We start from the raw sequence: 14,505 nt of genomic DNA on the forward strand, positions 1-14,505 counted from the left end.
GTTTCCGGCTGAATATCAGGTTCACCAGCATTGACCATTACAAGAAATTTGCCAGTCTGTTCATGCATAAAATATTAAAATTACCTAACTACAAAACAGCCATGTTTTGGTAGGTTTGCAGTTCTGTTATACTAATTCTAAGCTGCTTTTAACCTCTACACATCATATTTCCTGAGCTGTCTACTGTGTTCCTTGATCTTCATGGTGCTGTTCATTCAACAATGTTTTCTAATAAACCTCTGAGGCCTTTAGGAAGGCAGATTAGGAAGTGTCAGGGTTCTGGTTTTTCGTGCTCTACTAACTCAGGTGGCTGCATTTGACGGGTGGGTGTGGCCCACACCTGCGGCTCATCAGGGCTGCTCTGCTCTGGTTTAAAAGGAGTGTGGTATGCCTAGGCCATAGTCCTGTCTCCTGAGCTTTGTACCTGTGAGTTTTGAAATCCCTGTTTTTGGATCTAACTTTTGTCTCCTGTCTTCTCCAGTTTGTCGTGTTTTTGGATTTATTCACCCGTGTGACTCTGTGCCTCGAAGACCAGTCTCCTGATTCTGTGCCGGTTCAGATTTTGCTCTGGCGATTTCCCCCTCAAACTCCCTTGGTGATACCAAGCTGGGCACGAGGACCCCCTTCCTGGATTCACCCTGGTTCTTCCAGCTGCCCCTTCTGTCTACTGCGGCTGTGGTGCTGCTCAAGCTCCCCGCCAGTGTAACATCTGCCAGCCCTCCCGTCACTTAGCCGCCTCCTACCATCAGAGAGCTTCCGGTCACAGAACTCCTTTCCCACTCATCCTCCTCGGCTAGGTCCTCTCTACTAAGCAGTAAGCATAGCAGCATCTGGAGACCTTCCCCTGGTTTGACTAAAATTAAATCTTGTTTCCTTTTTTCCCCGCAGAAGTCTCCGACCTGATGTTCCGACCTCGCTTGCCGTTCACGCTGTGTGCATTCCTTCTGCCCTTGCCTGTTGCTTACGTTGCGTGCAAAGTCCGAATAGAGCCTTTAATAAATATCTTAAGAACTGTTTCTGTATCCGACTGTGTCTGCATGTGGGCCAAACACCTTAAAACCATGACAGAAGAACAATCTGGCCAAACTGACCCAGCAGACATTTTCGGTCGGCAGCTTGCTGCCCAGCAGGAACAGTTACAGGCTCTCGGCGTCACGGTAAACTCGGCGCATGAACAGTTGCAGTATGTGACAGCTCAGCTAAACCAGCTGACTGCTGCCTTATCAGCCACGTCTTGTCCGCCGGTTTCCGTGACTCCTAGCGCTCCGCCTCCCAGTGACCCATCAGCTGAATCCTCTGACCAGTCTACCCCTGTCACCGAGGGTTCGTCTCCGAACCCAGAAAAATTCTCCGTAGAAAGTGGTGATTGCGGAGGATTCCTCTTTCAGTGTGCCCTAAATTTTAATCGTTCGCCCTGCACCTTTGTCGTTACCTGACTCCGCCAGATGGATTAGCTCCGCATATCCATCTGGAAACCTTCCGTTGAAGTAATTTTGGGAAGGGGCGAAAATACTGGTTAGCTGATTGGCCTATGTTGGTGATAGACGGGCCAAATAAACCAATCAGATCAACGAAGCACATGACGTACTCGTCAACATGTTTCGTCGTCGCTCTGTTACGAGCGATGACGAAAACACAACCACAAGCCAAGCTACTCTTGCTGCTGCAGGTAAAGGCTCGTTAGCTCAGCAAAGAAATACTCTGTAATTCTGATAAAACTTGCTCGATAGCCACGCTAACGCTAGTTTCATCGGCTGAAGCCGCCACGTTCTTTAGACTGAACTGTCGCGCTTCTCGTTGCGTCACACCTCAACCCGCCTCAAAGCCAACGCTGATTGGACGTTCGTTTGGTGAACGGCTCCAAATTTTCTTTAACGGAAAGTAGCCAGACTGATCTGCGAGTGGAACCTTGAAAGCTCGCAAGTTCAGGATGGTCTCACGAGGCTACCTTTGTCGCAGATCATGCTAAGATCTCTTTTGTTTTACGTTTATTCACTGGTAGAGCCCTGAGATAGGCCGAGGCTCACTTCCCAGACTGCAGATCGTTCAGCTGTTCCTTTGATTAATTCATAAGTGAATTCTAGACTGTATTTATGGATCCCTCCGTCCGTGTAGTGACTACAGAGGGTTAAATCAGATCACCGTTAAGAACAAATACCCACTTCCTCTGTTGTCCTCTGCTTTAGAACCAGTCCAGGTCATTTTCACTAAACTTGACCTGCGTAATGCTTACTACTTGGTCCGAATCCGCCAGGGGGATGAGTGGAAGACGGCCTTCAGAACTCCCCTTGGTCACTTTGAGTATCTGGTTATGCCTTTCGGCCTTTGTAATGCCCCTTCAGTCTTTCAGGTCCTTGTTAACGATGTGCTACGGGACTATTTGAACGTCTTCGTTTTTGTCTATTTAGATGACATTTTAATCTATTCCCGTGATCCCATCCAGCACCAGCAACATGTTTGTCTAGTTTTACAACACCTGCTTGAGAACCACCTGTTTGTCAAGGCTGGGAAGTGTGAGTTTCACAAACCATCTGTCTCATTTCTCGGTTTAATCTTAGAAGGAGGACAAGTAAAGTCTGATCCTAATAAGATCAAGGCTGTAGTTGAGTGGCCGACGCCTGACTCTAGGAAGCAGCTGCAACGCTTCTTAGGTTTCGCCAACTTCTACAGACGATTCATCAGAAATTACAGCCAGATTACGTCCCCTCTTCATGCTCTGGCATCCCCCAAGACTCTGTTTATTTGGAGCTCAGAGGCTGAGGCATCTTTTAAGGAGCTAAAGAATAGATTTTCACAAGCTCCTATTTTGATACACCTTAGAGATCGATGCCTCCGACACAGGAGTCGGGGCTGTTTTGTCCCAACAAGCCAGTTCTGATCAGAAACTGCACCCCTGTGCCTTTTTTTCCCGTCGGTTGTCTCCAGCCGAACAAAATTACACTGTAGGTGACCGAGAGTTATTGGCCATTAAGTTAGCCTTAGAGGAGTGGCGACACTGGCAGAACCTCGCCTACCTGCAGTCCGCCCGACGCCTAAATCTCCGACAAGCCCGCTGGTCTCTTTTTTCTCTCGGTTCAACCTGTCCATCACGCCCTGGTTCCAGAAATGTCAAGCCTGATGCCCTGTCCAGACTTTATGCTCCCCAGGAACAGGACAAGGAACCTGAACCCATCCTTCCTCCCACATGCACCTTTGGAGCCCGCTGGTGGGATCTCGAAGATCGGATTAATCAGGCCTTACGGTTGGACCCAGACCCAGGCACCAGGCCACCTGGATTCACGTTTGTTCCCCGATCCGTTCGTCCCGATGTTTTGCGCTGGTTTTATGACTCTAAGTTTTCTGTTCGCCCTGGAATTTATAGAACCCAGTCCCAAGTTTCTCATCGATTTTGGTGGCCGTCATGGAGTAATGACGTCCGAGAGTACGTTCATGCCTACCCAGTCTGTGCCAAGAATAAACCGTCTAATCAACCCCCCTGTGGACTCCTCAATCCGCTTCTCATTCCTAAATGCCCTTGGTCTCACGTCACTCTGGATTTCATCACTGGTCTGCCTTCATCACAAGGCATGACAACCATATTGACTATGGTCGACCAATTTTCTAAGTCCTGCCATCTCATACCCATCCGTAAGCTGCCCAACGTCCTACAAACTGCTCAACTTCTCATTAGACATGTCTTCAGACTTCGCGGAATCCCCGCTGACATGCTTTCTCACCGGGGCCCTCAGTTTGTCTCCCAGGTGTGGAGACACTTCTGTTCTGCTCTCAGTGCTCGCTACACACTCACCTCCGGTTATCATCCATAAACTAACGGCCAAACAGAACGCATGAACCAACAACTTGAAACCACCCTCCGATGTATCACTTCTTCGTCCCCCTCTGACTAGAAAAAGTTTCTGCCTTGGGTTGAGTATGCTTTAAACTCACACGTTTCCTCAGCCACCGGACTCTCGCCTTTTGAGATAGCCCAAGGCTATCAACTATCCCTCCTGCCATCCGATGAACTTCATATACCAGTAAACTCTGTCAATTAGTACATCCTCCGTTGCCAGGAAACCTGTAAGTCAACCATCACCTCTCTTCACCGCACCGCAGAGCGGAACAGAAGGTTTGCAAATATACACCGAGTTCCTGCCCCCCAATATCGCCCCAGTCAAAGAGTTTGGTTATCTTCCAGAGACGTCCTCTCTAACCAATCCGCCAAGAAACTAGCTCCCCGATTTACTGGCCCGTATGAGTTTGAAAGGATCATCAGCCCGTCATCTGTCTGTCTTCGCCTGCCACCACATTCCCGTGTCCATCCAACGTTTCATGTTTCCCAGATCAAGTCTGTGTTATCCAGTGAACACTGCATGTGGGCCAAACACCTTAAAACCATGACAGGAAGGCTGAATATAAAAGCAGGCAGTACACAAATACATTTATCTTGATATATCTTTTTCTCCAAAATACATTGAAATTAGTGGTGTTTGTGTAACAAAATGTTAAATTTTGGTTCAATTATTAATTTTGCAATCCACTTTATATAGGTATAAAGCAAACTGCCAGGCCATCATGCGTGTGATTACTTAGCAAGTTTAACTGTGCAGGGTCATGCAAGTCTCACAAGATTGATATGCACAATGCTCTCATTACACTACCCCTTACCTTTCTCAAAGGTTTATTTTATGGCAGCATAAAAACTGTTTTAGGTTTTTATGCTGCCATAAAATAAACCTTTGCTAGTATTACCAGCTTTTTCTAAAAGCTGGTAATAACTATTCACATTTTCTATATTTCTAAGTCGCGGTGCAGTATTAATTCAGTGTCAAGTTAAAATTACATTGGAAGAGTATCATTTAGGAAAATAAATACTCTAATCATTTCAAAAGTTTCTGAAATTCTTTCCAATATTTGTTCTGCTCAAATGGTTTCTTTGGCAAGAAATAGTTTCTTTGGCAAGGTCAAATATGTTTGGCAACATATTTAACCTTTTTTAAATGTCCTCAGAAAAGGATTTGCTTTCCTACATTGTATAAACCGGATGAAAAGACATCTCAAAATTGAGGAAAAAACACACTGTGTACCTATCCTATCTATATAACCTTGGTTATATTTGCACAATGTGTATGTTTATTTCTTTTTTCCATAAATTTGCTTAAAGACTGTGACAAAATAGAGAAAAGTGATGTCATTGTTTTAAAACAAGGGTGGAGTTTGTAAACAATTCCTGAATGGTTTTTCATTACAGTGCTAATAAACATGGCTATGTAAGACTTTAAGATATCTAAAGTCATTGTGGATTTCTGAATTACTAAACAGAAGGGGTAAAGTTGTTTGTACCAAAATGCTGCTTCATACTTTCTCATCTTGTAGATTCCTTTCATGACAGTGCCAAAGTTTCCTGAACCCAATTCTCCATCCTCCAACAATAAATGGTTGCGATCCACGGTGGAGCTTCTCAGTTCATCTGGATCTGCGTAAGGACTTTCGTATACCTCTGTATCCATTGGCATTGCCTCTGAAAATTCAAATGAAAAACACATTTCTGAAAAAATATAAACAACTCTCTAACCTTCATTAAAACATGTCACATTTACAATTTTGATAAGCTTTAACTTAATGTTTAGTTATTCCTCTGCCTCCTTTAGTGATAATGGCAGTGTTTTATAGCATTGGAGGTGAGGGTGTCAGAATAGGAGGCCCGGCTCCATGCTGTGGAAAAACCAGCAGATAGCCGCCTCTTAGCTAGCGCAGAGTCACAGAGATTAGCTTCACATAGCGGTCCCGCAACAGTATCCATGCAGCAGGGTAACCAGGCCGGCCGGGTGATTATACGCAGGAAGCATAGCCATAGATTCCAGCCGCAACGTCACCACCAACCTAAAAGATTTCCCCCACTCAGCAACACACCCATTGAGAAGCCAACTCAGTGGGTAATTAGCAGCTCCATGGTCAGAAACTTGGCCTTAGAGACACCAGGGACCATAGTAAAATGCCTGCCAGGGGTCAGAACGGTGACATCAAATCCTGCCTGAAACTGCTGGCTAAGGATAAGCTTGTTATTCACGCTGGCAGTAATGAAACCTGGTTGCGTCAGTCGGAGTTCACTAAAGTTAATGTTGCTTTGATGTGTAAGTTTGCTAAATTCAACTTCAATTCAAATTCAAAAATACTTTCTTTATCTCAGAGGTAAATTACATTTAAACAATGTTTGACTCCATTATTTTCTCTGGTCCCCTGCCTGATTTGACCAGTGATGACATGTTTAGCCGCATGTCATCATTCAACCGCTGGTTGTCTAGGTGGTGTCCAGAAAAAAACGTGTGGACTACATTGATAACTGCCGAACTTTCTGTGGAAAGTCTGGTCTGATCTGGAGAGACGGCATCCATCCCACCTTGGATGGTGCAGCTCTTCTTTGAAAGGAATCTGGCTGGATTTATTAGTTCTCTGAAAGGCTGACAACCCAGGGTCCAGACCAGGTAGAAGACCCATAGTTTAACATACCTTTCTAGTTTCTCTAACCCTACCCACCCATTACCCCATTGAGACCCATGGCCAAAACTAAAGAGATTAAAACTGATCTAAAAGGAGCAAATCATAAAAATCTCATAAAAATCAATATGACTCAACTTGAACCAAAAAATAAAACATTTAACTGTGGTTTATTAAATACAAGGTCTCTCCCTCCAAAGACTTTGTTAGTTAAGGAATCCATTTCTGATAATCAGATTTATTTATTTTGTCTCAGAAACCTGGCTACAAGAGAACTATGTTAATATAAATGAGTCAACTCTCTGTAATTACTTAAATTTCCACGCTCCCAGAATACAGGACAAGGAGGAGGAGTAGCAACCATTGTTCAGTCTGATTTCTGAATTAGCCCAAGTCCAATTAATAACTATAATTCTTTTGAACATTTAACCCTCAGTTTCCCTCATCCAAACTGCAAAGCAATAAAACCTCTTCTGTTTGTTGTTTTGTATCGTCCACCAGGCCCTTACTCTCAGTTTTTAGATCAGTTCTCAGACTTCTTATCTGATTTAGTGTTAAACTGTAATAACAAGGTTATTATAGAGGGGGATTTTAACATTTATGTTGACACTTAATGTGATAACCATAATGTAGCCTTTAGTACTATCCTAGATTCAACTGGTTTTGATCAAAATGTGGATAAACCAACGCACTCTTGCCATCATACTTTGGTCCTTTTGCTGACATATGGCATTGATTGCAAAGAATTAATAATATTTCCTCACAGCCCTGTCCTATCTCAATAGTTTTAATAATCTTTGAGTTTATTTTAACTGAGTTCCCAACCCCCAAATGCTTTTGTTATAGTAGATCTTTGTCAGATACTGCTGTGTCAAACTTTAAAGAGTATGTCCCCTTTAATTTCTTCAATATCACGGAAAAGCTCAGTAGATGGAAGCAATGTTGTTTCTTCTCCGTTCATAAATGGTGTCACTTCCTCGTTTCGTTTTGCATTAGGCAACATAGCCCCTTGAAAAAGAAGGTGATTATTCACAGAAAGCTGGATCCCTGATTTAATTTAGAGTTACGTTCTTTCAAGCACAATGTTAGGAAAGTGAAAAGAAAATTGCATTCTTCACATCTAGAGGAATCCTACCTAATCTGGAAAGACAGTCTACTGTTGTATAAAAAGACCTTCACAGAGTGAGAGCAACATATTTTTCATCATTCATAGAGGAAAATAGAAATAATCCTAGGTTTCTCTTTAGTACAGTTGCCAAACTTACACAGAGTCACAGCTCTGTTGATCCATCCAAAACCTTAGCTCTCAGCAGCAAATACTTTATGGGATCCTTCATAGATAAAATAGATTCTATTAAAAATAAAATTACTGGCATCCTCCCAATCATAATTACCTTGTCCTCAGTAAGTGAGGCAGCGTTGGAGAAATCTTTGAAACCTGATTGACGTTTGAACTGTTTAGACACAGTAGAGCTTTCTGAGTTATCTAAAAATGTAGCTTCATCTAAAACTTTAACGTTAGACCCAATTCCAATCAAGTTATTTAAGGATGTATCCCCTTTGATTCCAGAATCCTAGACACAAGAGCTGTACCATCCAAAGTGGGATGGATTCCATCTCCCCAAATCAGACCAGGTTTTCCCCAGAAAGTTCACCACTTATCAATATAGCCCACATCGTTTTCAGGACACCACCTAGATAGCCAGCGGTTGAATGATGACATACGGCTAAACATGTCATCACTGGTCAGATCAGGCAGGGAACCAGAGAAAATGTCCACTGCCTGTTTTAGCAAACTTTCACACAAAACAAGACTAACTTTAGTGACCTCCAATTGGCGTAACCGGGTGTCATTACCGCCAGCGTGAATAACAATCTTACTGTATTTACACTTATCCTTAGCCAGTAGTTTCAGGTAGGATTTGATGCCGCCAGTTCCAACCCCTGGCAAGCATTTGATTATGGTCCCTGGTGTCTTTAGTGCCACGCTTCTGACTATGGAGCTGACAATTACCAGAGTCGGCTTACAAGCGGGTGTGTCACTGAGTGAGGAAAATCTGTTAGAAACGCAGACGGGTTGGTGGTGACCTTGGGGCTGGAATCTAGAGCTATGCTTCCTCCGTATTGTCACCCAGCCGGCCTGGTTAGCCGGGGGCTCAGGTGCTGCTGGAGGACCGCTACGTGAAGCTAATCTCTGTGGATCCGCGCTAGCCAAGAGGTGGCTGTCTGCTGGTTCTTCAAGAGCATGGAGCCGGGTTTCCAATTCTGACACCCTCGCCTCCAAAGCTACAAAAACACTACATTTATTACAAGTACCATTACCACTAAAGAATGCAGACGAATAACTAAACGTCAGACACAGAGAGCTGGAGAGAGGGGGAGATTTAGACAGAAATGGAGAAGCTGATGGAAGGATATGGGAGGAAGCCATTTGAGACTAAAGCTAGGCTAGGCTAAAGCTATGCTAACAAACTCTTACCACATCGAGAAAGGCAAACCGCGTGAAACACGAGGAGTTCCCAAACGTTAAGTGCAGTAACAGAGAATGTTTTAAATGTGCTTATGTGTTAGAAACAGATAGATGTCACAGCAAAGGTATTAAAGATAAAAGCAGAGTCTGGAACACTGAATCACAATCACAGCAACAGAAAACAGGAAGTGGCGCAATACGCCCTAACCGCAAACAGGAAGGCTTAGGCTGCTGGAGGACATCAGGGTGTATTTTTCTCACTCTACCGAGTTCTCCTACTGTTCTCCAATTTCAATTGTTTGTTGTTATTTCAACTTTTAACTTTTCATTCTCTGTCATTGTTTTTCATAGTAGGTACACCTAGTCTTGCGTTCTGTTACCTGTGACATCATCCAGAGGAGGCAGATCATCTGCTATATAACATAGAAAGGATTCCTGGATCAATGTGTGCGTCTGTGCTTTTAGTTTCTCTGTTCCGTGTTCTCTAACCCCCAGTCGGTCGAGGCAGATGACCGTTCACAATGAGCTTGGTTCTGCTGAAGGGTTTCCTCCCTGTTAAAGGGAGCACTGTTGCTTCATGCATGCTTAGTCTGAAGGATTGCTGCAAAGCCTTCGACAATGCAGACAACTGTCCACTGTGGCTTTACGCTCTTTCATGTGGAGTGATTGCTGCTTTTTAAGACTTGACTTCTGGGTTTCCTTAGATAGCAATCCGAATGAATTGATTGAATTTGACCTTTAACATGCCTTGAGATGATGTGTTGTGAATCGGCGCTATATAAATAAAATTTCATTTAATTGAAATAACTCACCTATTAGTATACTTTACATATTTTAGAGCAAAGATTTTAAAATCCTCTAAAAAATGTAAGCAAAGTTGGAATCATGTCACTTCTAAGTTTATCTAAAAATGCTAATTATTCTCAGGTGGGGTTGAAATTAACTAATTTCAAAAGTATTTTAAGGCTTTTATACATGTTTTTATTAGGGCTGTCAGCAGACATTTTTTTTCTCCAAACACACACATTTCTCTAGTAAATTATTCCCCACAGCGCTTTCCGGACCTTGTTTGTTTTACCCATGCAGTTTTCCGTAGTTCCAAGAATGCTAAGTGTGCGGAAGAGATTGTAGCAGAACAGACCCTTGCTCACTGTTGCTCAGGCTTTGGGCTTCTTTTTTCTAATGTCGCCTGTAAGTTTCATGAGTCGCAGGTTCCGGCTTTTTGGGCTTGTTTCTGAAAGTGAGTCTCTTATTTGGGCTCTAAAATAAGTGGCACTGCTGCAATACAGACACCTTGAGAATAACCAGCTGAAATATTCCATCCTCCTCTAGACTGACATAGGGGCCGACAGGAGTAAAGGGAGAGGGAGCAACTCTACCCGTATTTTCTGCAGTTTATGGCTGCAATAACCGGTGATAACTGCTAAAAGTAGATTATGCGATGCAGATCACCATTTTGAGCAGATTAGTTTTGAAGATGAGTTTTTACACGTTGATAACATTGCAGAAACCCAGCCCATAAACCATACTTTAATGGTTATTAATTTGTTGTCTCTGTATTTAACAAACTAAGGCTGAATCACATTGCCCAATGAAGTACCCTTAAGTTGCAGTGTCAGCACATGCAAGCTGTGCTGAACAGTTCTCTTTCAAGGGTATTCCAAAAATGTTAAGAAACAAAACAACTGGACTTTTTTTTCAAACTTTGAAGATGTTTCGCTTCCTATGCAGAAAACTTTGTCAATTCAAAATGTCTGGAGTAGTGAGGAGTTGCAAGCTTTATAGTACTGCCCAACAAAGGCCTTGTAATGGCTTAGATAACATGCAAATTGAACCAAAACAGGTCCACCCCCTTAGTAATGGGGAGTCGTTAAGGTCATTGTTGGCCTGCAAAAAAAAAACGAAACTGGTCCACGCCTCTGCAATGGGGAGTCGTTAGGGTAGTTATTGGCTTGGCTTACCAGAGCGATGTTTTGATCACCCGTATGGAGGTGAGGATTGTGGCGATAATTGGAAGGAATTGACCCTATAGCTGTGTTGTAAGTCTATGAGAGTTGGAACCTAAGTTCTCCTCCTCTGTTTAAGGTTGTTTTTTCTCTCTTAACGTAGATGGCTTCCTTCATGCCCCTTTCAAACCATCTGTCTTCTTTGTCCAAAATGTGAACATTTTGGTCCTCAAAAGAGTGTCTTTTGTCCTTAAGGTGTAGGTGGACAGCAGAGTTTTGTCCTGAGGAGGTAGCTCTCCTGTGTTGAGCCATGCGTCTGTGGAGAGGTTGTTTGGTTTCTCCAATATAAAGATCAGAACATTCCTCACTGACTGAACTGCAGACACCACTCCGCTCATCTTAGGTTTGGGGGTTTTGTCCTTGGGATGCACCAGCCTCTGTCTGAGGGTCCTGTTTGGTTTGAAATATACTGGGGTTTTGTGTATGTAAAAATCCTCTTGAGTTTTTCAGAGACTCCAGCAACATATGGGATGACTATGTCTTGCATTTATTCTTCTCACCATTATGTTCTGCAGCGGGTCTTTTGGATTTTCTTGCTGATTTGACAAAAGCCCAGTTAGGGTACCCACAGGTTTGGAGGGCATATTTAATGTGTTTCTGTTCTTTGTGCTTCCCTTCTGTTTTAGTAGGGACATACTGGGCCCGGTGTTGTACGGTTCTGATGATAGAAAGTTTGTGCTCCAGTGGGTGGTGTGAGTCAAAAAGAAGATATTGGTCTGTGTGAGTGGGTTTCCTATACACTTCAATGTTGAGGTTTCCATCTCCTTCCATGTTCACCAAACAAGCGAGAAAAGGTAGCTTGTTGTCGTTGGCATCCTCTCTGGTAAACTTGATGTTGTTGTCCACCGAGTTGATGTGTCTTGTGAAAGCTTCCACTTATTTTAACTGGATTTTGACGAAAGGTGTCATCCACATATCTGAACCAGTGGCTTGGTGGTGTTCCTCTGAAGGTTCCCAAAGCTCTCTTTTCCATTTCTTCCATGTAAAGATTGGCTACAATTGGTGACACTGGAGATCCCATGGCACAACCATGCTTCTGTCTGTAAAAATGATCACTGAACTTGAAATAGGTTGTGGAAAGACAAAGGTCCAGTAGGGTACAGATCTGGTCCTGTTGTTTAGGTCACTGTCTTGTTAAAGACGTTTCCTGACGTTTCTACTGCCTCTGATGTAGGTATGCAGGTGAAAAGTGAAGTGACATCAAAAGACACCAGAGTTTCCCCATGGCGCCATCTTTAAATGTTTGACTTTGTTTGCAAAGTCTTTTGAGTTTTCTATATAATGTGGTGTGTTTCCCACCAGGGGGGCTAAAATACTAGCAAGCTGTTTAGCAATGTTATATGTTACTGAGTTAATGCTGCTGACAATGGGTCTAAGTGGTGTTCCTTCCTTGTGAATTTTTGGGAGTCCATATAAGCATGGAATGTCTTCCCCTGGATATAATCTATAATAAGATGAACAGTTCATTACCTTGTCTTTTTCTAGTTGTTGGAGGTAGTCCGTGATTTTCTTTTTGTAGGTGTTGGTTGGATCTATTTTCAAGGACTCATATGTGGTGGTGTCACTAGTGAGAGTTGTGTCCTGGTTGTCCGAAGTGTTAAGGACCACGGTGCATCTTCCTTTGTCCGTTGGTAATAAGGTGATGCTTTGGTCTTGGCTTAGAGATGTTATGGCTTTCCTTTCCTGTGGTGTGAGATTAGAAGGAGGTGGTTTAGGGCTGGATTAGGTAGCTGTTATTTTCATCGTGAGTTGCTCTGCATCTGTTTCAGCCAGATTGTTGTTCCTGATGGCAGATTCAGTGGCAATGATCAGTTCCACAATGGGTATTTCTTGTGGGGAAATGGCAAAATTCAGGTCTTTACTCAGTACATCCATCTCTGGATTCATTAGCGACCTGCTAGACAGGTTTTTAACCCACTTTTCCTGGACAAGTGGGTTACCCCCATTAAACCTGTTTGGTTCAATTTGCATGTCATCTAAGCCATTACAAGGCCTTTGTTGGGCAGTACTATAAATTTTGCAACTCCACACTACTCCAGACATTTTGAATTGAGAAAGCTTTCTGGATAGGAAGCAAAACAACTTCAAACTTCGAGAAAAAGTTCAGTTGTGTCGTTTTTTTTACTTTTTTGGAATGACCATGAGAATGCCTGAGAATCTTCACCAGTATATTTCAAGGGTATTAAGCTCCTGTCCCAGTTGGAAGCAAAGTGTAAGACTCTGGAATGACCTGGAAATGTTAAACCCTTTTCCAGGCTTTAAAAAACTATTTGAATGTGGATATGAACAGCATGTAAAAATATCCAAAGAAATTATTGTTGTTGGTGTGAAAGCTCAGGATTAGATGTGTATGAGAGTGAAAAAATGAACAATAAAACTTGTGACTTTATCAAAATGTAAAATGTGTATTTGTTTACACATTGTGTAAACATCAGGCTGCTATGATTAGTAATTTAGCCATTATTACCATTTTATGGCACCAGGATGTTTTCATTCCAATTCTGAAGTGCTTGAAAAAATAAAAATATTTTATATAAAAGTATATAAAACTTATATATAAGTGTCATTGCAAAATTGCATATTAAAATGCTCAAATAGGCTTTTACACTTTCAGAAATAAAAAGATAAAATATGCGATTAACTTGCCATTATTCTCAAGTTAGCGATTAATCGCCATTAAAATCTTTAATTTCACAGCCCTAGTTTTTATACAGTTTTCTCATGGGTGACATAATAAGTGTGGAGGCTGCTGTAATTCCAATAATAAAATTTTTCAATACTGATTTCTTTTTATAGAAATTTTGAACAATGACTCTAGAAAACAACTGTCATATTTTGGCCTGGCTGTTTGTGTCTGCATTCAGTAAACTGGATCACTAGTTGCACCTGTGCTCCGCTGCCTACTACCCACTGTGCCCGAGCTCTGCTGCCGCAGCATAATCACTCTTACTCTGTTCATCTGTTCCTCAGCTTTTATATACTGAGCTTCTTCACTCCACTGCTGCCAGATTATTGAAAGCCTACAGTGAGTTAATGGACAGTGTTTTTTACTTGCCTTCCCAAGTTCCTGGCTGTTATAGTTTGTTTCATTTGTGTAATCTTTTGTTAAAAGCTAAAGCTAGTTTAATTAGACATAGGCTGTGTGGAGTTCTTAACCATTTAACTCCAGAGGGTTTTAGAAGCAATCTCTGCCTGAAATTACATACCTGATATAAACCAAATACAGCTACAAAGTTATAAAATGTAAATGTAAATTTTAGTATTTGTGTCACATTAAGGCATTAACGATTATTTTTCAAGTGGAACCACTATTACAAATGTCACTGTCTGATTTAAAGGTGATTAAACAAAGAAAAATAATCTAAATGTCTGAGTTTCACTTAAGTATTTTAACTACATGAAAACTTTTGAAAATACAGGAGAAACCTTAGACTGTGTATATCCACATCTTGACTAAAACTGCAGCAAATCTGGACTGGATCAACTGAAGCATTTTGTTTCACAAAGGTTTTAGTGGGCAGGGTGACAGGCGGACGTCTGATTTAGGCAAAT

The 14,505-nt window shown here is 42.2% G+C and overlaps 1 protein-coding gene across 9 annotated transcripts in view; it reads right to left on the reverse strand.

Annotated features, from left to right (window-relative positions):
• Window positions 1-14,505, reverse strand: part of syk (spleen tyrosine kinase) — a 150,345-nt gene that overhangs the window by 32,707 nt on the left and 103,133 nt on the right. For all 9 annotated transcript variants that reach the window (XM_036133575.1, XM_036133574.1, XM_036133572.1 and 6 more), the window contains one exon: window positions 5,341-5,500. In XM_036133575.1, coding sequence (XP_035989468.1) covers window positions 5,341-5,500 — 160 coding nt within the window. The remainder of the gene's footprint in view (window positions 1-5,340; window positions 5,501-14,505) is intronic.

This window comes from Fundulus heteroclitus, unplaced genomic scaffold, assembly GCF_011125445.2.
Source record: "Fundulus heteroclitus isolate FHET01 unplaced genomic scaffold, MU-UCD_Fhet_4.1 scaffold_64, whole genome shotgun sequence".
Taxonomy (NCBI): Eukaryota; Metazoa; Chordata; class Actinopteri; order Cyprinodontiformes; family Fundulidae; genus Fundulus; species Fundulus heteroclitus.